Source organism: Anomaloglossus baeobatrachus, chromosome 12 (genome assembly GCF_048569485.1).
Source record: "Anomaloglossus baeobatrachus isolate aAnoBae1 chromosome 12, aAnoBae1.hap1, whole genome shotgun sequence".
NCBI classification, from domain to species: Eukaryota; Metazoa; Chordata; class Amphibia; order Anura; family Aromobatidae; genus Anomaloglossus; species Anomaloglossus baeobatrachus.
Genome location: NC_134364.1, coordinates 33,729,852 through 33,755,603, shown reverse-complemented (window position 1 = coordinate 33,755,603; position 25,752 = coordinate 33,729,852). Strand labels below are relative to the sequence as shown.

General features: G+C 51.0%; 1 protein-coding gene across 1 annotated transcript in view; it reads right to left on the bottom strand.

The window, feature by feature from the left end:
- The window catches only part of MIPOL1 (mirror-image polydactyly 1), a 416,191-nt gene that overhangs the window by 249,768 nt on the left and 140,671 nt on the right, over window positions 1–25,752 (bottom strand). The window contains exons 4-5 of the mRNA XM_075331008.1: window positions 15,643–15,775; window positions 13,051–13,171 (exon numbers count right to left, since the gene is read on the bottom strand). Coding sequence (XP_075187123.1) covers window positions 13,051–13,171; window positions 15,643–15,773 — 252 coding nt within the window. The 5' untranslated portion in view covers window positions 15,774–15,775. The remainder of the gene's footprint in view (window positions 1–13,050; window positions 13,172–15,642; window positions 15,776–25,752) is intronic.

Here is a 25,752-nt window from a genome sequence, read left to right as displayed (position 1 = left end):
CATCATAGACGGAGAATGAGTAAGGACATAAAACAAAAGCCTTCTGTTATTACTGTGTGTTACGTTATTAGTATTGGAACGGGATGCCGGCAGTGATGGCTTCTAGTCATGTCAGGGTTGTATAATAAAAGAATAGCTCTCTGTAAAAGATCGGTTGGTATAGTTGTGTGAGCCAAGTAAAGCATTCAGTGAGTGATCGGAGTTTCATCACAAGTAGGGAAGACATGACATGTGGTAAGCCCTACAGTGTGGAACATGTGTAACGCATGTCTGTGGTCAGGTGAGTGTCAATAATCTCCATAAGCAATGAAGCACGCATGTTATTCTAGTGTCTATGTACCACCCCACGTTCGGCTGCAGCCGAGCCGCTCGGATCCGGGCTCGTGTGTCGGTGGCTCGAGCGTCTCCGGACCGGGGGTCACGTCGCTCTGTAAGGGGGGCTGGCGTGTCGAGTGGGGTTTTTGGATTAGATTTAGAGTTCGTGACGCCACCCACGGGTTGTGGTGAATGTAGGCACCACCGCTGCCGGTTACTGGGCACCCCGGGGGAGATGTTGGGGGCAGCTTGGGATGTTAACCCCTCCATTGGCAGGGGATGGTGGCCCCGGGACCCGGTTGATGTGGTGCAGTGTTGGTGCGCAGCCCGTGGGCCCAGTAGTACTCACTCGGACAAACACACAGGAGTCTCTGGTAAACCAAACAGTGGATAGTCGGTGCCCGCAGCCGGTTGCTTCGGTCCCCAAACGGTTGGTGGTGTCCGTCTTCTCCTGCACCTTTATTTAGATTTTGGACAACCACGCTTCTGTGATGGGAGTCCCGCTCCCCGGCGTGTACGTCGGAAGAGACCGTTGCCCACAGGCGCTGGCCCGGTGGATCTTTGGCCCTTGGCGGTGGCCGTTATCCGGAATCGGTAGGCTGTTGCCTTCTTTCGGGACTTTGGGTGGGAAAGGACCTAAAGTCCAGACCTCAATCAGTTAATTAACGGGGTCCGGTAGATTCGGGACCGCGTTTCAGGGTCTGAGTACCCCCTCTTGTGCTCCGGTTTCCAGCTGGTTTCCCGGTTCGGTACCGGCGGGCCACTACCCTGTCCCGGCTACCTACGGTTCCACCAGGACTGTCTTCCCGGCTCCTGCAGACGGCCATCACCATCTGCCTCCTGGTCAAAGTGCCCGGGCTCCTACCCAGGGCACAGAAAGATTTTACTCCACTTAACTCCTCTCACAACTACTCCTCTCCTCCTCCAAACTCATCTGCTCTTGTTTTCCTGCCTCTGGGCATGTGAACTCCTGGGGGGCGTGGCCAACCACCAGGCTCCACCCCCATGGTGTGGACATCAAACCCAGAAGGAGGTAGCCAGGGTTTATTAGGTTGGCTGCTGTCACTTTATTTGGGGATGGGTGTAGTGCATGGGGCTAACTGTGACTACCTGGCTAGTCCAGGGCGTCACATCTACAGAGGAGAAGACTATATATAACACGAGGAACCTGGAGAACAATGACACAAGGCAACGAGCAAGAATTATTACTTGTCACACTTCCGTTTCATGACATGGTCTTACCGGTAGTCACAACTCCGACACAAGGAAGACCTAGCGCATGGGTGCACAACCAGTGCCGCGGGGCATATAGCATTTAATGACGCGTGCCATCTTGACAAGAAATGAAAGCGGCACTCCTTATATCGTGAAAGTGGAAATTCTTATATTGTGCAATGCAAACAAAAAAAAGTGAAGTTTCCGCATACGTCAGACCTTCATCAGACGGACTGGTGTATGACATGCATGAACAGATGCAATGAAGCCCTATAATGGAGGAGAGATATGGATCATAGGCCTGACGGCGCCAGTTTCCGGAGTGCCATGAGTCTTTACACATTACATGTGCCATATTGGAAAATATAAGGTAAAAATGAGCGGTGCTAAATTAGTAACTCTATTTTAGTTACCAGGAGTTATAAAATTGCCTCTGCTGCTCCCGTAAACTACAATGCACAACAAGCCACACAGCAACCTCGATTGTGTACCATGGAGCACGTGGTCTTGTTTGTACTAATAAGAAGTCTCAAATGTGGATTCCTCACCTTACAGACACTTAAAGGCACATACTGCCAATATATAATAAAGAAATCAGATTGGAATATAGATTTATTTGTAATGCAATTGTACAATCTGACAATGCAGCGCACCCAGGGGTGTAACGTCTATAGCGGAATGGGGGATCAGTGAGCCGAAGCTGGGGGCCTTCTTACTGAGTGGTGTGCCGAGAGGGTTCTCATTCTATTTGGGGGGCTGCGCGGGCCAGCATACTGAGTAGGGCGATGTGGGGGCCATTATATTGTGCGAGGGGCTGTGAAAGCCATTATACAGTGTGGGGGGATGTGGGGGCCAACATATTAGGTAGAGGGCTGTGGGGAGTCCCATACTAAGTGGGGCTCCCATACTGAGTGGGGACCCATACTAAGAGGGGTGTGTTCCCATACTGAGGGGTGAGCTATGGTGGGATCCAATACTAAGTGGGGGAAATAAGTTTCTCAAATACTGAGTGGGGGGCTACAGAGCCCTCATTCTGTGTGGGAAGCTATAGTGGCTTGAATACTGTGTGGTGCTGTGGGGGACATTATTCTGAGTGGGGAGTTGTGGGGGCATTATATTGTGTGAGGGGCTGTGGGGGGGGGGGGTTTCCATATTAAAATGGAGGCTCCCATACCAAGTAAGGATCTGTAGGGGGTGCCATACTAAGTGTGAGGGGGGCGCTCACATACTGAGTGGTGGGTTGTGGGGGGGTGGTCCAATACTAAGTGGCAGTGGCAGGGTGTGGGGGGTCCCATATTAAGTAGAGGTGAGAGGGGGCTCTCATACTAAGTAGAGGTGAGAGGGGGCTCCCATACTGAGTGGGGGGCACATTGTATCATAGTCCAATATGGCCACAACATGGGTGTAGCTGTTGAGTACGATAAGGGTCTTTGATGGGGCGATATATATAACTCTTTTTGGGGGGGGAGGGTGAGTGCACCCAATTAGAACTTTAACTATGGGGCCCTGTGATTTCTATATACGCAACTGAGTGCACACGTGGCAGCGTGTAAGCCCATTCCACATCTATACAAGGATGCAGCCTGAGCTTTTATCTGTTCCTAAAAGGGGGGGGGGTATAGAGTAGCCCCAAGTGCAGTATCTAACATATTATAATTAGGTTTTTCCTTTGTGTGTGGATTGGCAACATCCAAAATTTCCAATTTACCGCACTGGCTTTAGTACTTCACCAGTCCATCAGTGGGTTTAGTCATTTTCGGTTGTTGACCTCAAAGATGACTTTACAAACTGTAGTGCGATGGAACCACACACAATGTGAGAGCAATGAACTATGGTCACAATATTAAAATGAAAACAAAAGACTTGGATAATGAAGTTTGTGTTTTAATTAGTTTCTCTGCTATTAAAAATGCTTATTAGAAGGTCCCCGTGACAATAAAGGTCAGCCTGATCCTCTATCCCCAATGACTGTACATGCACGCTCAGCCAAGCTGAGTGCGCAGTGCACGTGTATGGGGCGGGCGGGGTGACGATGGAGGCGGGCGGGGGACGGTGGAGGCAGACGGGGGACGGTGGAGGCGGGCGGGCGGCGGTGGAGGCGGGCGGGCGGCGGTGGAGGCGGGCGGGCGACGGTGGAGGCGGGCGGGCGACGGTGGAGGCGGGCGGGTGACGGTGGAGGCGGGCGGGCGATGGTGGAACCGGGCGGGCGACGGTGGAGGCGGACGGGCGGCGGTGGAGGCGAGCGGGTGACGGTGGAGGCGGGCGGGCGGCGGTGGAGGCGCTCGAGTGACATTGTAAACTTTAGACCAATCCAACCCAGTAATGACAGAGGTAAATATTGAAAGACGCCATAAAGCGAGGTCATCGAGAGGCTTATTCCTATAGGTTGCTGTTGGATCATAGGGATATAGGCTCTTAAATTTCTAACTTCCGTTTCCTTTATTAAGGATGAGGAAATAAAGCAGAGAGCGGTCACAAAGAATAGATTAATTATTGATATTAAATTGGGCAATTCACCTCCCGATACCCTGGTCGGTCTGGTAGACATTCCGGCTATTTATCTAATGTTTCATGTTGGCATGGAAACCAGCCGTTACTGGTTAGAAGGTTCTATCGGTGGTAGAATCTGCTGTTCCTTATTAAGGGCTATGTTGACCGAGCTGTCATCTTCCTGATATCGACTTGCCGCTTTCCTAGATGAGGTTTTTATTGCTTCCCCGGGAGCACAGATTGTGAATACTTGCAATATTGAGGTAATCTGGCTTTGCCCCTACACTTTCTGACTGCTCAAAAGCCATATTAACATTTCTGAACCAAGGAGCAGCCATTATACAGAAATTCACATTTTTTACTACCTGTCAATCTGAGAAAGACAAGTGGATTCTCTCCCCGCTGAGGTTTCTTTCTGGGGATGTCACCGGCTGGACATCTGCTGATTAATGGCACATACCACATTATAGATTGCATCACCCATCGCATCATGCCCAATATAAAGGGGTCGTCCAGGACGTATAATGATCACCAAGCCTTAAGCGGGCTTTGCACGTTGCGACATCGGTAACGATATATCATCAGGGTCACGTCGTTGGTGACGCACATCCGGCGCCGGCACCGACATCGCAGCGTGTAAACCCTAGGAGCGACGATCACCGTCAAAAATCGTTGATCGGTGACACGCCGCTCCTTTCCATAATGTCATTACTGCTGCCGGTACGATGTTGTTTGTCGTTCCTGCGGCAGCACACATCGCTATCTGTGACACCACAGGAACAACAAACATCTCCTTACCTGCGTCCACCGACAATGAGGAAGGAAGGAGGTGGGTGGCATGTTCCGGCCTCTCATCTCCGCCCCTCCGCTTCTATTGGCCGGCCGCTTAATGACGTCACGGTGACGCTGAACGCACCTCCCCCTTGAAGGAGGGATTGTTCGGCGGACACAACGACGTTGCCGACCAGGTATGTGCGAGTGAAGCTGCCGTAGCGATAATGTTCGCTACGGCAGCTATCACCAGATATCGCATGTGCGACGGGGGTGGGTGCTATCGCGCTTGACATCGCTCGCAATTGCAGCGTGTAAAGCCCGCTTTAAGGGCACGTTACACGCTACAATATATCAAATAATAAGTCGTCGGGGTCATGTCGTTAGTGACGCACATCCGGCATCGTTTGACATATTGTAGCGTGTGATCGTTCTCGTTGACACTTCGCTCATTTTCAAAATATTGATCAATTTCCTGGATGCCAGTTGTTCATTATTCCCAAGGCAGCACACATCGCTCCGTGTGACACCTCGGGAACGATGAACACAGCTTACCTGCGTCCTCCGTCAATGCGGAAGGAAGGAGGTGGGCGGGATGTTACGGCCGCTCCTCTCCACCCCTCCGCTTCTATTGGGCGGCCGCTGTGTGATGTCGCTGTGATGCTGAACGTCCCTCCCCCTTCAGGAAGAGGATGTTCGCCGCCCACAGCAACGTCGTCCGGGAGGTAAGTACGTGTGACAGGGGGTTACCAACTTTGTGCGACACAGGCAACAAATTGCCCGTGCCCCACAAACGATGGGGGCGGGTGCGATGGCACAACATATCGACGCGTGTAAAGCAGGCTTTAGAATCATTTATTCTCCGCTCCTGAAGTGGCTGGATGTACAGAACAGCGCTGTACACCATGTAGTGGCCATTCTCAGGTACTGCAGCCTACCTCCTCTAGAGGTGATCGGGAGCTGAGCAGTTATTGATGATCTATCCTAATCAGTATTGGGCAACCCCGTAAACGCCACTTTCACACGTCAGATTTTTGGTCAGTATGTGTAAACCAAATCCAGGAGCAAAACAAACAAAAATCAAAAAAGGTCAAAAATGTGGTTTTGAATAATTTCTTAAATGTTCTCACGGGGAATAGAAAAAAAAATCATGAATAAATAATCAATTATCTTCAATTAGCAAATCACACTTATTATGACTAAAGAATTAAAAGGACTACTGTCATATTACAATAACAGAAACCTGTCCTAGAATGTTAATGGGGCAGAAGCCACTGAGCATGTGCAGTGGGAGGTTCAACCCCTGTCACCATGTATAGGAAGATGTGTTCCTAGTGAATATTCTGATATGGTACTGGAGACACTAAAGGTCCTGAGGTAAGAAGAGGCTGCTCACACTGCTGTCTACCATGACCATGTGATCTAATACTGGACGTACCTTTAGTAGAGGTGCTGAAGTAAGAAGAGACTGATCACACTGCTGTCAACTATGTCAATGTGATCTAATACTGGACATAGCAGAGGTGTTGAAATAAGAGGTGGTTGCGCACACTGCTGTCTATCATGTCTAAGAGATCTAATATTGGAGATAGCAGAGGTGCTGAGGTAAGAGGAGGCTGCTCACACTGCTGTCTACCGTCCATGTGATCTAATACTGGAGATAGAGGTGCTGAGGTAAGAAAAAAAAATGGTCACACTTCGGTTTACCATGTCAATGTGATCTAATATTGGAGATAGCAGAGGTGCTGAAGTAAGAAGAGGCTGCTCACACTGCTCTCTACCATGCTCATGTGACCTAATACTGGAAATAGCAGATGTGTTGAGGTTAAAAGAAACTGATCAGACTGCGATTTACCATGTTAATGTGATATAATACTGGAGATAGCAGAGGTGAGGACTTAAGAGGAAACTGCTCACACTGTCTACAGTGTCCATATGATCTAATACTGGAGATAGAGGTGCTGAGGTAAGAAAAAAATGGTCACACTGCTGTTTACCATGTCCATGTGGTCGAATACTGGAGATAGCCCAGCTGCTGAAGTAAGAAGAGGCTGCTCACCCTGCTGTCTACCATGTGATCTAATACTGAAGATAGCTTAGGTGCTGAGTTAAGAAGAGGCTGCTCACCCTGCTGTCTACCATGTGATCTAATACTGAAGATAGCTTAGGTGCTGAGGTAAGGAGAGGCTGCTCACAATGCTGTCTACTATGGGATCCAATACTGAAGATAGCTTAGGTGCTGAGGTAAAAAGAAGCTGCTCACCCTGCTGTCTACCATGTGATCTAACACTGAAGATAGCTTAAGTGTTGAGGTAAGACGAGGCTGCTCACACTGCTGTCCACCCGGCCATTCTATATTATACTGGAAACATCAGCAATGATGAGGTAAGAATAGGCAGTCTAACATAAAAAACCCTCCAATAAAATTGTAAACTTTATAATTAGTAAATCAAAAAGTTTTGCACTGTAGTCCCTTGCACAATGCTGCATCTGCTTTTCAAGAATAGAGCTGTGCTGTAGTTTCTCTGCACAGCACAAACCCTCGCTTCGCTTAAATATTGTTGTGCTGTAGTTCCCTTGCACACTGCGGCTTCTGAAGATTGTATGACTGAATGTGCCACTGTGTGAAAAGAATCTTGCTTCAGTGCTGCATTCCCTTCATTCCCACTGGGGTCCCTGTGGTCCTGCCAGGGACGGACAGATCAGGGGTGCAACATGTGCAGCCGCGCAGGGGCCCAGGAGGTAGGGGGCCACTACCACCTCCAAAGCAGGTGGAATTTTGCATTATGGTGACCTAGTGGACTGCAAAGGGCCCATATACTGGTCTTGTACAGGGGGGGGCCTCTTCCATTTGTGTCCACCAGTGGGACCCCAGATGGGTTAACCCCTTCAGGGTAAGAAAAAAAAAAAAAGGTGGTAGGAAGTTGGAAAGAAACTAAATATCTTTAAATAGACTTTTTTGTCCGTTCTTCTAAACATGGGTCATAACGCGTGTGAAAAAGATAGCTACAATCTTAAAATAGCTTATCCCGGGATCCGTGTGTCGTCGTTTCGCCTGGTTTTAAGCTTTATCATGCGCTATAATGCTAAGTAATGAGCGGCTCTCACATTAATTATTGCCCTGGGTCATTATTGTCAGGGATGTTGACATATTCCGGTATCAGTCTGTCATTATACCCAGAGGTCACATGCATGTATTCCCAGCGAGCAGAAACGGCCCAATAATGAAGCTGTTTTTGACACAGTCAAGTAATCGCGTCAAGCGTGTGACAGATCTAGGAAAGCATTATGTGTTTGCTTTTACCACGGTCAGGTAAGAAGGACAGCCCGGTATGACATCAGTGGCTTCTGGAAGCATTGTTTCCTGGCTGTGAAACATTCTATATTTCCACAAATGTATTGCTAAGCTGCACTTTACACTCCATCTACATTATATCATGCATATATGGACAATGGTCCGGACGGCCACTACCCCAGCAGGACCAGGATGTTTGCATGTGGTTTAACGGTGCAAAAGGGCACTGACATGTAAGGGTTCTCTTAAAGGGAATTTGTCAACAGGTTTTTGCAACCTCTTCTGAGAGCAGCATATTGTAGGCAAAGAGACTCTGAATCCAACAATGCATCACTTAGATTACTGGCTGCAGCCGTTCTGACACAATCAGAGTTTTTAGGGTAAAGGCCCCGTTACACGTAACGATGTATCTAACGATATATCGCAGGGGTCACGGATTCCGTGACGCACATCTGGCATCGTTAGCGATGTCGTTGCGTGTGACACCAACGAGCGGCCGCTAACGATGGAAAATTCTCACCAAATCGTCCATCGTTGACACGTCGTTCACTAAAAAATCGTTGATTCTTAAGGATGCAGGTTGTGCGTCTCTCTACGTGTGACACCTCGGGAACGATAAACTACAGCTTACATGCAGCTGCCGGCAATGAGGAAGGAAGGAGGTGGGCGGGATGTTTGGCCGCTCATCTCCGCCCCTCCACTTATATTGGACACCTGCTGTGTGACGTCGCTGTGACGCCGCACGAAACGCCCCCTTAGAAAGGAGGCGGATCACCGGCCACAGCGACGTCGCTAGGCAGGTAAGTATGTGTGACGGCTCCTAACGATATTGTGCGCCACGGGCAGTGATTTCCCCGTGACGCACAAACGACGGGGGCGGGTATGCTCGCTAGCGATATCGCTGCGTGTAACGCCCCCTTTAGTCATGTAGCTAAGCCCAAAGAGCTGTCCGACCCCAACGAGGCTCAGTAGAGATTGTAAATTGACAGTGAGGTGTCAGAGGAGGGGGGGCGTGCCGGACTGCCATGCATGTGAGTTTCCTGTAATGATAAGGGTCATGCTGCTTAAACAAACATAGCAAAGTAATAAAAGAATAATAAAATAAAAAATAAACAAAATAAACAAAAATAAAAGATTGTGGGGGGGGGCGCTAAAAAAGTAAAGTAAATTAATTTTAACGGTCAACATTACGCTTAAGGAAGGTGGTGATTGATCCATAATAGCGATGAGCGAGAATTACCATACTCAGATGCTTGTAACAAGCAGTCGGATGCTCGGACGGATTAGACTAGTGTACCGAGTATAATGAGAGTCAATGGGGATCTTCTGGGTAAATGCTTGAGGTTCCCGATGACTTCCATTATACTCCGTACACGAGTCGCCCCTGTCTGAGCGTCCGACTGCTGGTTACTAATATGTACCGAGCATGGTAGTGCCCGCTCATCACTAGTTACGAGTACTGAGCACCCGAGCATGGTAGTGCCCGCTCATCACTAGTTACGAGTACTGAGCACCCGAGCATGGTAGTGCCCGCTCATCACTAGTTACGAGTACTGAGCACCCGAGCATGGTAGTGCCCGCTCATCACTAGTTACGAGTACTGAGCACCCGAGCATGGTAGTGCCCGCTCATCACTAGTTACAAGTACAGAGCACCTGAGCATGGTAGTGCCCACTCATCACTAGTTACGAGTACTGAGCACCTGAGCATGGTAGTGCCCGCTCATCACTAGTTACGAGTACAGAGCACCTGAGCATGGTAGTGCCCACTCATCACTAGTTACGAGTACTGAGCACCCGAGCATGGTAGTGCCCGCTCATCACTAGTTACAAGTACAGAGCACCCGAGCATGGTAGTGCCCGCTCATCACTAGTTACGAGTACTGAGCACCCGAGCATGGTAGTGCCCGCTCATCACTAGTTACGAGTACTGAGCACCCGAGCATGGTAGTGCTCGCTCATCACTAGTTACGAGTACTGAGCACCCGAGCATGGTAGTGCTCGCTCATCACTAGTTACGAGTACTGAGCACCCGAGCATGGTAGTGCCCGCTCATCACTAGTTACGAGTACTGAGCACCCGAACATGGTAGTGCCCGCTCATCACTAGTTACAAGTACAGAGCACCTGAGCATGGTAGTGCTCGCTCATCACTAGTTACCAGTACTGAGCACCCGAGCATGGTAGTGCCCACTCATCACTAGTTACGAGTACTGAGCACCCGAGCATAGTAGTGCCCGCTCATCACTAGTTACGAGTACTGAGCACCCGAGCATGGTAGTGCTCGCTCATGACTAGTTACGAGTACTGAGCACCCGAGCATGGTAGTGCCCGCTCATCACTAGTTACGAGTACTGAGCACCTGAGCATGGTAGTGCCCACTCATCACTAGTTACGAGTACTGAGCACCCGAGCATGGTAGTGCCCGCTCATCACTAGTTACAAGTACAGAGCACCTGAGCATGGTAGTGCCCACTCATCACTAGTTACGAGTACTGAGCACCTGAGCATGGTAGTGCCCGCTCATCACTAGTTACGAGTACAGAGCACCTGAGCATGGTAGTGCCCACTCATCACTAGTTACGAGTACTGAGCACCCGAGCATGGTAGTGCCCGCTCATCACTAGTTACAAGTACAGAGCACCCGAGCATGGTAGTGCCCGCTCATCACTAGTTACGAGTACTGAGCACCCGAGCATGGTAGTGCCCGCTCATCACTAGTTACGAGTACTGAGCACCCGAGCATGGTAGTGCTCGCTCATCACTAGTTACGAGTACTGAGCACCCGAGCATGGTAGTGCTCGCTCATCACTAGTTACGAGTACTGAGCACCCGAGCATGGTAGTGCCCGCTCATCACTAGTTACGAGTACTGAGCACCCGAACATGGTAGTGCCCGCTCATCACTAGTTACAAGTACAGAGCACCTGAGCATGGTAGTGCTCGCTCATCACTAGTTACCAGTACTGAGCACCCGAGCATGGTAGTGCCCACTCATCACTAGTTACGAGTACTGAGCACCCGAGCATAGTAGTGCCCGCTCATCACTAGTTACGAGTACTGAGCACCCGAGCATGGTAGTGCTCGCTCATGACTAGTTACGAGTACTGAGCACCCGAGCATGGTAGTGCCCGCTCATCACTAGTTACGAGTACTGAGCACCCGAACATGGTAGTGCCCGCTCATCACTAGTTACAAGTACAGAGCACCTGAGCATGGTAGTGCTCGCTCATCACTAGTTACCAGTACTGAGCACCCGAGCATGGTAGTGCCCACTCATCACTAGTTACGAGTACTGAGCACCCGAGCATAGTAGTGCCCGCTCATCACTAGTTACGAGTACTGAGCACCCGAGCATGGTAGTGCTCGCTCATGACTAGTTACGAGTACTGAGCACCCGAGCATGGTAGTGCCCACTCATCACTAGTTACGAGTACTGAGCACCCGAGCATGGTAGTGCCCGCTCATCACTAGTTACAAGTACCGAGCACCCGAGCATGGTAGTGCCCGCTCATCACTAGTTACGAGTACTGAGCGCCTGAGCATGGTAGTGCCCGCTCATCACTAGTTACGAGTACTGAGCCCCTGAGCATGGTAGTTCCCACTAATCACTAGTTACAAGTACCGAGCACCCGAGCATGGTAGTGCCCGCTCATCACTAGTTCCGAGTACTGAGCACCCGAGCATGGTAGTGCCCACTCATCACTAGTTAAGAGTACTGAGCACCCGAGCATGGTAGTGCCCACTCATCACTAGTTTCGAGACCTGAGCATGGTAGTGCCCGCTCATCACTAGTTACGAGTACAGAGCACCCGAGCATGGCAGTGCTCACTCATCACTAGTTACAAATACCGAGCACCTGAGCATGGTAGTGCTCGCTCATCACTAGTTACGAGTACAGAGCACCCGAGCATGGTAGTGCCCGCTCATCACTAGTTACGAGTACAGAGCACCCGAGCATGGTAGTGCCCGCTCATCACTAGTAGTTACGAGTACCGAGCACCCGAGCATGGTAGTGCTCACTCATCACTAGTTACAAGAACTGAGCACCCGAGCATGGTAGTGCCCGCTCATCGCAAGTTACCAGTACCGAGCACCTGAGCATGGTAGTGCCCGCTCATCGCAAGTTACCAGTACCGAGCACCTGAGCATGGTAGTGCCCGCTCATTACTAGTTCCGAGTACCGAGCACCCGAACACAATAGTGCCCACTCATCACTAGTTACGAGTACATAGCACCTGAGCATGGTAGTGCCCGCTCATCACTAGTTACGAGTACATAGCCCCTGAGCATGGTAGTGCCCGTTCATCATTAGTTACGAGTTACCAAGCACCCGAGCACCGTAGTGCCCACTGACCACTAGTTATGGGTACTGAGAACCTGAGCATGGTAGTGCCCACTGACCACTAGTTATGGGTACTGAGAACCTGAGCATGGTAGTGCCCACTGACCACTAGTTATGGGTACTGAGAACCTGAGCATGGTAGTGCCCGCTCATCACTAATCCTTAATCCAGGGTTTCACCATTATAATCACATGGCAGCCAAACTGGACGACATCCCTGCCACCAGCTCTATCATGTTCGGCTTGACTCTCGCAGTGATGAATTCCACCAGCTCTTTATTAATAATTCATTATACACAGATGTAAACGATCCTAGTCTTGGTGCTCTCAGGACAGACGGGGAGAATTCTGTGTAATACGTATTGTGTCACTGATACATGCATTGTATACCAATGGGAGAGCAGTATGGATTGCTCACATCTTCTATATACAGAGACCAAAACCAAAAATGGAGATTAATTATCCCGGCGAGATTGCATAAAAGCCCCATAGAGGGAGCCGAAATGCATAAAAAAAATTGTGTAAAAAATGCAATTGTGTTTCCACTTTAGACAGAGAAGTAAAGCGCACGTCCAGACCGGGCTCGCGGTGTGTGAGCAAAGTAGCGCCAGCGTGGCCTGTACCTTCTTATTGCTTTGTCTTAGATAATCCAGCTCCTGTGACAATGCCGCCAGGTCGTGCTGCCCCCCTTCAAGGGCGCCGGTGGTGGGATGGTCGGGGTTGTGATGAGAATCCGGCCTGCCGCTGTGTGAAGAGCAAGAAAATATTTATTCAGTATGAGCCAATCACATGACAGCTGCGTGCCTCTTATCCCGGCGAGCCATGTGCCGTCATGTTCCCTACGCCTGCTTTACATATTAAGTAGGCAACTTGGGGCTAAGCCAATTGTTCCATTAGCAAAGCGCGGTATTAAAAGTTCACCGTAAAAAGAAAAGTTTCCTTGCCAATCGCATTTCGTTTTCTAGGAGTCATCTATTGTAGATGAGCTGCGAACCCTCGTCCTCCCGGAATAATCAGCGGACGGCTTATATCTCAGCCATGCTCATGTCTCTCTACGAGACTCACAAATGAAGGAGGGTTTCCGGGAAGCTTCAGAGAATTGCTGCACGTCTATGGTCAGTGGCATGCTGCTGCGCAGGGGATGACCACCAGGGGGTGCGGCGTCCATACGCCAAGGTCAAATTAAGAAATAACGTCTGGAACACCATTCTAAAGGGGGCTTTACACACAGCGACATCAGTAGTGATCGCACCCGCCCCTGTCGTTTGTGCGTCACGGGCAAATCGCTGCCCGTGGTGCACAATATCGCTAGGCCCCATCACACGTACTTACCTTCCTAGCGACGCCGCTGTGGGCGGTGAACAACCTCTTTTTTAAGGGGGAGGTTCCTGCTCCGTCACAGCGACGTCATACAGCGGCCCGCCAATAGAAGCGGAGGGGCGGAGACCAGCGCATTAACGACACGCCCACCTCGTTGCCGGCAGGACGCAGGAACGCTGTTCTTCGTCGTTCCCGGGGTGTCACACGTAGCGATGTGTGCTGCCTCAGGAACGATAAACAACCTGCGTCCAGAAAGAGCAACGATTTTTTGAAAATGAACGACGTGTCAACGATCAACGATTTGGTGAGTATTTTTGATCGTTAGCACTCGCTCATAGGTGTCACACGCAATGACGTCGCTAACAAGGCCAGATGTGCGTCACGAATTCCGTGACCCCGACGACATATTGTTAGATACGTCGTTGCGTGTAACGGGGCCTTTAGTCTGAACTGGGTCCAAAAACCTAAAAAAAGGTCACTATATAGAAAGAAGGGCTGCACACAAGTGACTATGTAAGGGGAATACATGTAATAGCAGAAACTGCTGTGTGAATACTGACATGAAAAATCCAATAGCTATATGTAAGAGTGAAAATATGACAGTGGAATCTGCATTACTGCCATGAACATATGAATCAAGAGAAATTTAACTATTGAATTGATCAATGCAACAGAGCCCCAACACCTCATCACGGTGTTCTCTTACATTGGGGTCCCTAGCTAATGTGTGTCCTCTCATGCAGTTAAAAAACTTACCGTGTATGGGAAGCTGAGACCCAGGCTATATATGCGTATAATGTGGACAGGCAATAGGTGTGGTTGGGGAGGGTTCACAAACAAAAGACTAGAAACAAATTAAGAAATAACATTTGGAACTCCATTCTGAGTCTGAACTGGGTGCAAAAACTCTAAAAAACTTCACTAAATGGAGAGAAGAAAGCTCATCAAGGACATAATCAAAATTAGTTCACAGAAAAAACTCACTAAAAATAAAGCCAACAGCCAAGAAAATGGTCAGATAATGGCATTTTATTAATCGCATAATTCTGCAGGATCCAGCCGGTCCCCTGGGGTGTTTGGCCATTGTGCCAGTGCACCTTTAAGGTGCTGGGCAGCCCGCCTGACCTAATAGAATGGCGTGATCAATAGGCTTTGCCTGGACACTGTGCATTGCAGGTATCTGTGTGACTGACGCCCTATATTGGATCTTATTAGTGTGCAGTTTTATGCCGGCAACCTCCCCCTCCTGACATATTAGGCTGAGGGTGGTTGTTTTATAGGCATTCTGCACCTGTGAAATTTCAACCTTTATCATGGGGGACCGTATGCATCTTGCATGTGCTCTTGCCATTATCTGACCATCTTCTTGGCTGTTGGCTTTATTTTTGGTGAGTTTTTTCTGTGAACTTATATAGAGAGAAGGGCTGCACACCAGTGACAGTGCAAGGGGACTAAATTAGAGAGGACTAAAGAGGACACACATTAGCTAGGGACCCCAATGTAAGAGAATACCGTGACGCGGTGTTGGGGCTCTGTTGTATTGATCAATTCAGTAGCTAAATTTCTCTTTATTCTTTAGTTCATGGCAGTAATGCAGATTCCACTGTCCTATTTTCATTCTCACATATAGCTAATGTATTTTTCAGGCCAGTATTCACACAGCAGTTTCTGCTATTACATGTATTCCCCTTACATAGTCACTGCTGTGCATACCTTCTCTCCATATATGCCAAGGTCAGACCTGCCAATCTAGCTCCACTATTACCACCAGGTCATAGAGGGGCAGCATTTTTCTGGATTCTTTCATATGCAAAATGTTGCTGCCGAACGCTGACACAATAATGAGCGCTTTTTAGTTTTGAGCGCACCTAAAATAGGACGCCGTACACATTTACCTTGGCTCCCGCGTGTCGTGATGCACCGGACTATACATCTTCAGTGCTGATAAGTTCCTTGGGCTGGGCACAGGGATAAACTCCGACTCCGCTCCTTTAGGTTTTCTCGTCTCCGGAGGCACAGACTCCATTGCTGGAAGAAGAAACACAGCGACAATAATATATCATTACTAGGTCTATGGCACCATTGTACAGATCTGCGTTTTCTAAATAAATATATATATATATATATATATATATAAATAAAATATATATATATATATATATATATATATATATAAATAAAATATATTATATATATATATATATATATATATATATATATATATATATAAAAATAAAATATATTATATATATATATATACACACATATATATCTCTCTCTCTCTCGTCCCGGATCCGCTCCCCATTCACTTCCATGTGTCCGGGTTCCGGATCGGATACGGACTTCTGTTCCAACCCGCAACGGATCCGCCGGACCCGGATAATTAGAAGTCCGCTCAACTCTAATTAGTATGGCTGGAGCACCCCAACATAAAGAGCCAAGATTAAGCATTGTGTCACAGATCATCTCGGATCAATACTGGATGACGTGTCGACACGATTTTGTGCGATCTGTGAAAAATCGCGAACATGTCAAGGCCCCATTCACTATCATTGGTGTGAGTGCACCCCATGACAAACATGGATAGTGCTCCTACGCAAAAGAAAATGTAGTCTGAATGAGCCCTTCGGTGACTGCTCTCTCCAGACGCCCCGATACACATGAATATTTAGATGAAATGATAGCTCCCCTAAAAACATCGGCGGGGAGAAAGGAGTTAGCAGGCCCCCATTCACATTGGAAGGTTATTAGGTATATAGGTTCGGAAGCCTTAAAGGGGATCTTCCCTTTCAGTAATTAAATATCTCGGACTGCAGGTTATTATGAAAGGATCTCACCTGTCACGCTAAGTATAGGGAAGTACCAAGCGCCCGGTGAAAAAGAAGGAAAGGGAAACCCTGTGTCTAGGGAAAGGGAAGATGGTGACCCCTGACCAAACCTACTGCTGGTCCCTGGGGTCCCTCACCACCCTAGATAGGCTCCACACTTACCTGACCCTAGGTATCCTTCATGCTGGGCCCTAAATATTAAACAGATGGGATGAGCTCTTCGTCAACCCCACTAAACACTAAAGAAGACACAAGGGGGACACACAGGGACAATGCATGAACTACATATCATTAAATGACTCAGGTAGAAGTTCAGCAGAGCTTTCTGCAACGATACTACAGAGGAGTACAAGCCACCTGCTTGCACCCAGGGCTTGAATAAATTGAAGAATATCACATGCACCTGTCCAAGGAAAGAAGGGAGGGGTAGTTAAGCAGCAAGATAATGCTGATGATCAGCAGCTGGGTGGAAGATGAGCTTCTGCTGAACCCAAAAGGGAGAGCGATGAATTCAGCAGGAAAGCCACCTAGACCAATAAATACTGACAGCAGGAACAATAGAAAGTCAGGAGGCATTCTGTGCAGTCAGACGCTGTGACCTTCTATGGCCAGAAACCACATGACTGTCACCTGTGATATCACCTTTCTCAGGTCCACTAACTAGTTTCAATCAATGCTCGCAGTATCTGGCGACATGACGTCAGCCAATCAGCGAGTAAAGGGCTTTTGTTTCTTCGTAAAAACTTACAGCCAAGGACATTCATTTCCTGAAAGTGAAGAAGCTTTTTAAGGGATTGTTGCTTTGGCACTCTTCAAAAAATATGGATTACCAAGGGAAATCCACGGAAAAGATTGCACAGGAAAAGTGGTAAATTGCCAATTGCAGCCCCACTGCCTCCAGATCAAGGCTCATATGGCGACATTGGATTAATTTTCGATGGGATTGCCGGAGATTGCCATATGCATTACATAGCTATACTGAGGACATAATATTGAGGACTTGCTTGCAGTTTTGGGCACTGAAAAACGCATTAACAAAAGCGACAAAAACGCAATGTGTGCACACAGCCTAACAGTCAAGTCAAGAACTCGTATATTTATCACATATAGGGTCGAGAGACGAGGAAAGGGAGACAAGGAAAGGGAGACGAGGAAAGGGAGACGAGGAAAGGGAGACGAGGAAAGGGAGACGAGGGGAGGGAGACGAGGGGAGGGAGACGAGGGGAGGGAGACGAGGGGAGGGAGACGAGGGGAGGGAGACGAGGAAAGGGAGACGAGGAAAGGGAGACGAGGAAAGGGAGACGAGGAAAGGGAGACGAGGAAAGGGAGACGAGGAAAGGGAGACGAGGAAAGGGAGACGAGGAAAGGGAGACGAGGAAAGGGAGACGAGGAAAGGGAGACGAGGGGAGGGAGACGAGGAAAGGGAGACGAGGAGAGGGAGACGAGGGGAGGGAGACTAGGGGAGGGAGACGAGGGGAGGCAGACGAGGAAAGGGAGACGAGGAAAGGGAGACGAGGAAAGGGAGACGAGGGCAGGGAGACGAGGGCAGGGAGACGAGGAAAGGGAGACGAGGAAAGGGAGACGAGGAAAGGGAGACGAGGGCAGGGAGACGAGGGGAGGGAGACGAGGGGAGGGAGAAGAGGGCAGGGAGACGAGGAAAGGGAGACGAGGAAAGGGAGACGAGGGGAGGGAGACGAGGGCAGGGAGACGAGGGCAGGGAGACGAGGGCAGGGAGACGAGGGGAGGGAGACGAGGGCAGGGAGACGAGGGCAGGGAGACGAGGGGAGGGAGACGAGGGCAGGGAGACGAGGGGAGGGAGACGAGGGGAGGGAGACGAGGAAAGGGAGACGAGGAAAGGGAGACGAGGAAAGGGAGACGAGGAAAGGGAGACGAGGAAAGGGAGACGAGGAAAGGGAGACGAGGGCAGGGAGACGAGGGGAGGGAGACGAGGGCAGGGAGACGAGGGCAGGGAGACGAGGGCAGGGAGACGAGGGGAGGGAGACGAGGGCAGGGAGACGAGGGCAGGGAGACGAGGGGAGGGAGACGAGGGGAGGGAGACGAGGGCAGGGAGACGAGGGCAGGGAGACGAGGAAAGGGAGACGAGGAAAGGGAGACGAGGAAAGGGAGACGAGGGGAGGGAGACGAGGGGAGGGAGACGAGGGGAGGGAGACGAGGGGAGGGAGACGAGGGGAGGGAGACGAGGGGAGACGAGGGCAGGGAGACGAGAGGAGGGAGACGAGGGGAGGGAGACGAGAGGAGGGAGACGAGGGCAGGGAGACGAGGAAAGGGAGACGAAGGGAGGCAGACGAGGGGAGGGAGACGAGGGGAGGGAGACGAGGGGAGGGAGACGAGGGGAGGGAGACGAGGGGAGACGAGGGCAGGGAAACGAGAGGAGGGAGACGAGGGGAGGGAGACGAGGGGAGGGAGACGAGGGGAGGGAGACGAGGGGAGGGAGGCGAGGGGAGGGAGGCGAGGGGAGGGAGACGAGGGGAGGGAGACGAGGGGAGGGAGACGAGGGCAGGGAGACGAGGGCAGGGAGACGAGGGGAGGGAGACGAGGGGAGGGAGACGAGGGCAGGGAGACGAGGGCAGGGAGACGAGGGGAGGGAGACGAGGGGAGGGAGACGAGGGGAGGGAGACGAGGGGAGGGAGACGAGGGGAGGGAGACGAGGGGAGGGAGACGAGGAAAGGGAGACGAGGAAAGGGAGACGAGGGCAGGGAGACTAGGAAAGGGAGACGAGGGCAGGGAGACGAGGGGAGGGAGACGAGGGGAGGGAGACGAGGGCAGGGAGACGAGGGCAGGGAGACGAGGGGAGGGAGACGAGGGGAGGGAGACGAGGGGAGGGAGACGAGGGGAGGGAGACGAGGGCAGGGAGACGAGGGCAGGGAGACGAGGGGAGGGAGACGAGGGGAGGGAGACGAGGGGAGGGAGACGAGGGGAGGGAGACGAGGGCAGGGAGACGAGGGGAGGGAGACGAGGGCAGGGAGACGAGGAAAGGGAGACGAGGAAAGGGAGACGAGGAAAGGGAGACGAGGGCAGGGAGACGAGGGCAGGGAGACGAGGAAAGGGAGACGAGGGGAGGCAGACGAGGGGAGGCAGACGAGGGGAGGCAGACGAGGGGAGGGAGACGAGGGGAGGGAGACGAGGGGAGGGAGACGAGGGCAGGGAGACGAGAGGAGGGAGACGAGGGGAGGGAGACGAGGGGAGGGAGGCGAGGGGAGGGAGGCGAGGGGAGGGAGGCGAGGGGAGGGAGACGAGGGCAGGGAGACGAGGGGAGGGAGACGAGGGGAGGGAGACGAGGGGAGGGAGACGAGGGGAGGGAGACGAGGGGAGGGAGACGAGGGGAGGGAGACGAGGGGAGGGAGACGAGGGGAGGGAGACGAGGGGAAGGAGACGAGGGGAGGGAGACGAGGGGAAGGAGACGAGGGGGGGGGAGACGAGGGGGAGGGAGACGAGGGGGAGGGAGACGAGGGGGAGGGAGACGAGGGGGAGGGAGACGAGGGGAAGGAGACGAGGGGAGGGAGACGAGGGGAGGGAGACGAGGGGAGGGAGACGAGGGGAGGGAGACGAGGGGAGGGAGACGAGGGGAGGGAGACGAGGAAAGGGAGACGAGGGGAGGGAGACGAGGGGAGGGAGACGAGGGGAAGGAGACGAGGAAAGGGAGACGAGGGGAGGCAGACGAGGAAAGGGAGACGAGGAAAGGGAGACGAGGGCAGGGAGACGAGGGCAGGGAGACGAGGGCAGGGAGACGAGGGCAGGGAGACGAGGAAAGGGAGACGAGGGCAGGGAGACGAGGGGAGGGAGACGAGGGCAGGGAGACGAGGGCAGGGAGACGAGGGCAGGGAGACGAGGGCAGGGAGACGAGGGCAGGGAGACGAGGGCAGGGAGACGAGGGCAGGGAGACGAGGGCAGGGAGACGAGGGCAGGGAGACGAGGGGAGGGAGACGAGGGCAGGGAGACGAGGGGAGGGAGACGAGGGCAGGGAGACGAGGAAAGGGAGACGAGGAAAGGGAGACGAGGAAAGGGAGACGAGGAAAGGGAGACGAGGAAAGGGAGACGAGGGCAGGGAGACGAGGGGAGGGAGACGAGGGCAGGGAGACGAGGGGAGGGAGACGAGGGGAGGGAGACGAGGGGAGGGAGACGAGGGGAGGGAGACGAGGGGAGGGAGACGAGGGGAGGGAGACGAGGGGAAGGAGACGAGGGGGAGGAGACGAGGGGGAGGGAGACGAGGGGGAGGGAGACAAGGGGGAGGAAGACGAGGGGGAGGAGACGAGGGGAGGGAGACGAGGGGAGGGAGACGAGGGGAGGGAGACGAGGGGAGGGAGACGAGGGGAGGGAGACGAGGGGAAGGAGACGAGGGGAGGGAGACGAGGGGAGGGAGACGAGGGGAGGGAGACGAGGGGAGGGAGACGAGGAAAGGGAGACGAGGAAAGGGAGACGAGGGGAGGGAGACGAGGGGAAGGAGACGAGGAAAGGGAGACGAGGGGAGGGAGACGAGGGCAGGGAGACGAGGGCAGGGAGACGAGGGCAGGGAGACGAGGAAAGGGAGACGAGGAAAGGGAGACGAGGAAAGGGAGACGAGGAAAGGGAGACGAGGAAAGGGAGACGAGGAAAGGGAGACGAGGAAAGGGAGACGAGGGCAGGGAGACGAGGGCAGGGAGACGAGGGCAGGGAGACGAGGGGAAGGAGACGAGGAAAGGGAGACGAGGGGAGGGAGACGAGGGCAGGGAGACGAGGGCAGGGAGACGAGGGGAGGGAGACGAGGGGAGGGAGACGAGGGGACGGAGACGAGGGGACGGAGACGAGGGGAGGGAGACGAGGGGAGGGAGACGAGGGAAGGGGGACGAGGGAAGGGGGACGAGGGAAGGGGGATGAGGGAAGAAGAGGGAACAGAGATGAGGGAAGGGAGACGAGGGAAGAGAGACTATGTAAAGGTTTTACTCAAATGGAAGTAAAACACACAATTTACTAATGGATGACGAATATTGTGAATATCACAAAGAAGTAATACACAGAAATATATTGGGAAATCATATTTTCATTCTGAAGAGAAAATACCCCTGTAAAATGCCCCATCAGATATAACTTGATGCATAGTGCGGCACAGCCTTACAGAACCTGAGAAGAATGTACATTTCTGAAGTGACCATCTGTAAATACCGCTCACAGAGAAGAATGTCTAAGAAAACAACCACAGCCGGACAAGAAACATTTACAACAGTTTTAGAGCATTTGATCAAATATCTAAAAGGTTTGATGACTTCACCACTGCTAGGATGACTGACGCGTGCTACACATGTATGAACTGCAGTAAAACATGATCCATCCTGCACAAAATATGGATTCATTGCATTATTATCATACAACTTCTACTGACAGTCAGATAATTAGAAATGGACGTCCTAAGCGGATTGTGATTGTGTATAAGAAGCCCTGTGTAAAAGAACCATGGGGTGTACGTGAGAGGGAGGGGAGGGGAGGGAGACGAGGGGAGGGAGACGAGGGGAGGGAGACGAGGGGAGGGAGACGAGGGGAGGGAGACGAGGGGAGGGGGTAAAGGGGAGGGAGGAGAGGGGAGGGGGTAGAGGGGAGGGGGTAGAGGGGAGGGAGGAGAGGGGAGGGAGTAGAGGGGAGGGAGACCAGGGGAGGGAGACCAGGGGAGGGAGACCAGGGGAGGGAGAAGAGGGGAGGGAGAAGAGAGGGAGGGAGAAGAGAGGGAGGGAGACGAGGGAGAGGGAGACGAGAGAGAGGGAGACGAGAGAGAGGGAGACGAGGGGGAGGGAGACGAGGGGGAGGGAGACGTGGGGGAGGGAGACGTGGGGGAGGGAGACGTGGGGGAGGGAGACGAGGGGGAGGGAGACGAGGGGGAGGGAGACGAGGGGGAGGGAGACGAGGGGGAGGGAGGAGATGGGAGGACAAAGGGGAGGGAGAAGAGGGAAGGACAAAGGGAAGGACAAGGGAAGAGACCAGGGAAGAGACCAGGGAAGAGACCAGGGAAGAGACCAGGGAAGAGACAAGGGAAGAGACAAGGGAAGAGACAAGGGAAAAGACAAGGGAAGAGACAAGGGAAGAGACAAGGGAAGAGACAAGGGAAGAGACAAGGGAAGGATTGGGAAACAAGTGAAATGAAGGAAGGACGAGGGGGGAAACGAAGGAAGGATGAGGGGGGAAATGAAGGAAGGACAAGGGGGGGAAATGAAGGAAGGACAAGGGGGGAAACGAATGAAGGATGAGGGGGGAAACGAAGGAAGGATGAGGGGAAAAACGAAGGAAGGATGAAGGGGGAAACGAAGGAAGGACAAGGGGGGAAACGAAGGAAGGATGAGGGGGGAAACGAAGGAAGGACAAGGGGAAAAACGAAGGAAGGATGAGGGGGGAAACGAAGGAAGGACAAGGGGGGAAACGAAGGAAGGATGAGGGGGGAAACGAAGGAAGGACGAGGGGAAAAACGAAGGAAGGACGAGGGGGGAAACAAAGGAAGGACGAGGGGGGAAACAAAGGAAGGACGAGGGGGGAAACAAAGGAAGGATGAGGGGGGAAACAAAGGAAGGACGAGGGGGGAAACAAAGGAAGGACGAGGGGGGAAACAAAGGAAGGACGAGGGGGGAAACAAAGGAAGGACGAGGGGGGAAACAAAGGAAGGACGAGGGGGGAAACAAAGGAAGGATGAGGGGGGAAACAAAGGAAGGATGAGGGGGGAAACAAAGGAAGGATGAGGGGGGAAACGAGGGAAAGACAAAAAAAAGATGAAAGGCCTGAAAAAGGAAAAAGAAAGAGGGAACAAAAAAAAAAAGAGAAAAGAAGGAAGGAGTGAAGGAAAACGGATGGGCCAGAGGAATGAACAGAAAGAGAAAAAGAGAGAAAGAGAGAGAAAATATATTACCATTATTGTATAGCAGACGTTACTGGAGAACGTTCCCTGTTGTCTGCACAAAGATGAAACGATTAAAACGAAGGAGTGTCCATAGCAAATTATTCAATCAGTAGCAAAATATATACCGAGATCATTATTCTGATATTCAACCATTTGTCTGATTGTTGGGAATCCCATTTTATGCCTATGATAACGGATTTGTGGAGAAACAGTAGGAAGGGTCGATCTGCTCCTTGGACGGTGTCTGGCATTGCAGCTCATCCCTATCCACGTGAGCTGACTGCCATACCACATACAGCCTATAGAGGCGCTGCTTTTAGTTTACAGTAAAAAGAAAAAAAAAACCTTAATTTTGGGAACCCCATTCTGTTATTTCCACTAGAACCTGGTTTATCAGTATATTTTAAGCAGCTTGCAACCACCATGGATCTATACTGTCAGTTTTCATGCGAAATCTATGAACAAAGGCGATATTCACGGGTGACGTCTGTTCAGGAGGTGCTTGTTGCCGAACATTCGCCATGGTGGATGCCTGTCTGAGAATGTGTCCTTGGACGCGTGCCACGGTATGGCTGCAAGTACTTGTAAGAAAAGGCTGATAGCATATCATTAGGTGAACTACGGAGAAGAGGTTACAGATCTTCAGTGACAATGCTGTGAAATGTTTCGCTGATCTGATTTCAGCAGGTTGGAAAGATCTGGGTCCATTCAGGTAACGTGTAGAGAATTAAGTAAGCAACCACGCCGTTTAACCCCTTACGGAGGCAGCGAGGATTGGCCTCGTGGACACAGGTGTGGGATACAATGTTATCATATGGGGCAAGGAAACTAAAAAATGACAAATGTTTCTTGCCCCAAATCTTGGGTTTTCACAAGGGTCACAATGCATTTGCCAAGCCCGAGGGGTTAGTAGAGCAAAAATCCCCGAGAGGTGCCCCCATTTCACAAACTACACCCATCCAGGTTTTCATCTGGGGGGGTCTAGTAAACATTTAGATCTCACATGTCTTTTTGCAGAAGTTATTGTGCAGTGGATCTTCCAGGGTCGGCTCCAGATTTAGACCGGCCCCCGAGGAGAAGTCCCAGGGACAATTTGCTTTCGGTTAGTCCTCCACACTGTCCAAAAGCTAGATTTTTGATTTTTTTAGCTTATAAAGTTGGATCAGACTTTGTATTTTTCTGCCGTCAGCTGTAATTTTTATTATTTACATTTTGGGGTCCATACAACGTTCTAATCTCAATTTATTCCATTTTTGGAAGGAGAAAAAGGTGACTACAAACCCCAATTATGCCATTTTGATTTATTTTGGCTTTTACCTGGCGTTTTAGCACATTGGCCAAGCAATAGAAATTTCTTCACCGTTTTAATTTTTTTATCTTCTTGGAAAAGGGCAATTTTAACTTTTATATATTACAGTATACCACAAAAGTAAGTACATCCTCCATATTTTTGTAAATATTTTAATATATCTTTCCATGGGACAACACTGAGGATCTGACACTTTGATAAAGTAGTCAGTGTGCAACTCGTATAAGTGTAAATTTGCTGTGCCTCTAAAATAACAACACACAGCCATTAATATCTAAAATGCTGGTAAGAAAAGTGAGTACACCCCTAAGTGAAAATGGCCAAATTGTGCCAAATAAGCCATTTTTCCCTCCCCGCTGTCATGTGACTCATTAGTGTTACAAGGTCTCAGGTGTGAAGGGGAGCAGGTGTGTTACATTTGGTGTTATCTCTCACACACTCTCTCATACTAGTCACTGGAAGTTCAACATGGCTCCTCATGGCAGAGAATTCTCTGGGGATCTGAAAAAAAGAAAATTGTTGCTCTAGATAAAGATGGCCGAGGCTATAAAAGGTTTAACAAGACAGCTTCCACTCAGAACAAGCCTCACCATGGCCTACCAAAGAAGTTGAGTGCACGTGTTCAGCGTCATATCCAGAGGTTGTCTGTTCAAATTAGACACATGAGTGCTGCCAGCATTGCTGCAGAGGTTACAGGGGTGGTGGTCCGCCTGTCAGTGCTCAGACCACACGCCGCACACTGCATCAAATGGGCCTGTATGGTTGTTGTCCCAGAAGGAAGCCTCTTCTAAAGATGATGCACAAGAAAGCCTGCAAACAGTTTGCTGAAGACAAGCAAACTAAGGACATGGATTACTGGAACCATGTCCAGTTGGCTGATGAGACCAAGATAAACATATTTGGTTCAGATGGTATAAAGTGTGTGTGCTGGATACCAAGCGAGGAGTACAATGAGAAGTGTGTCCTGCCTACAGTCAAGCATGGTGGTGGGAGT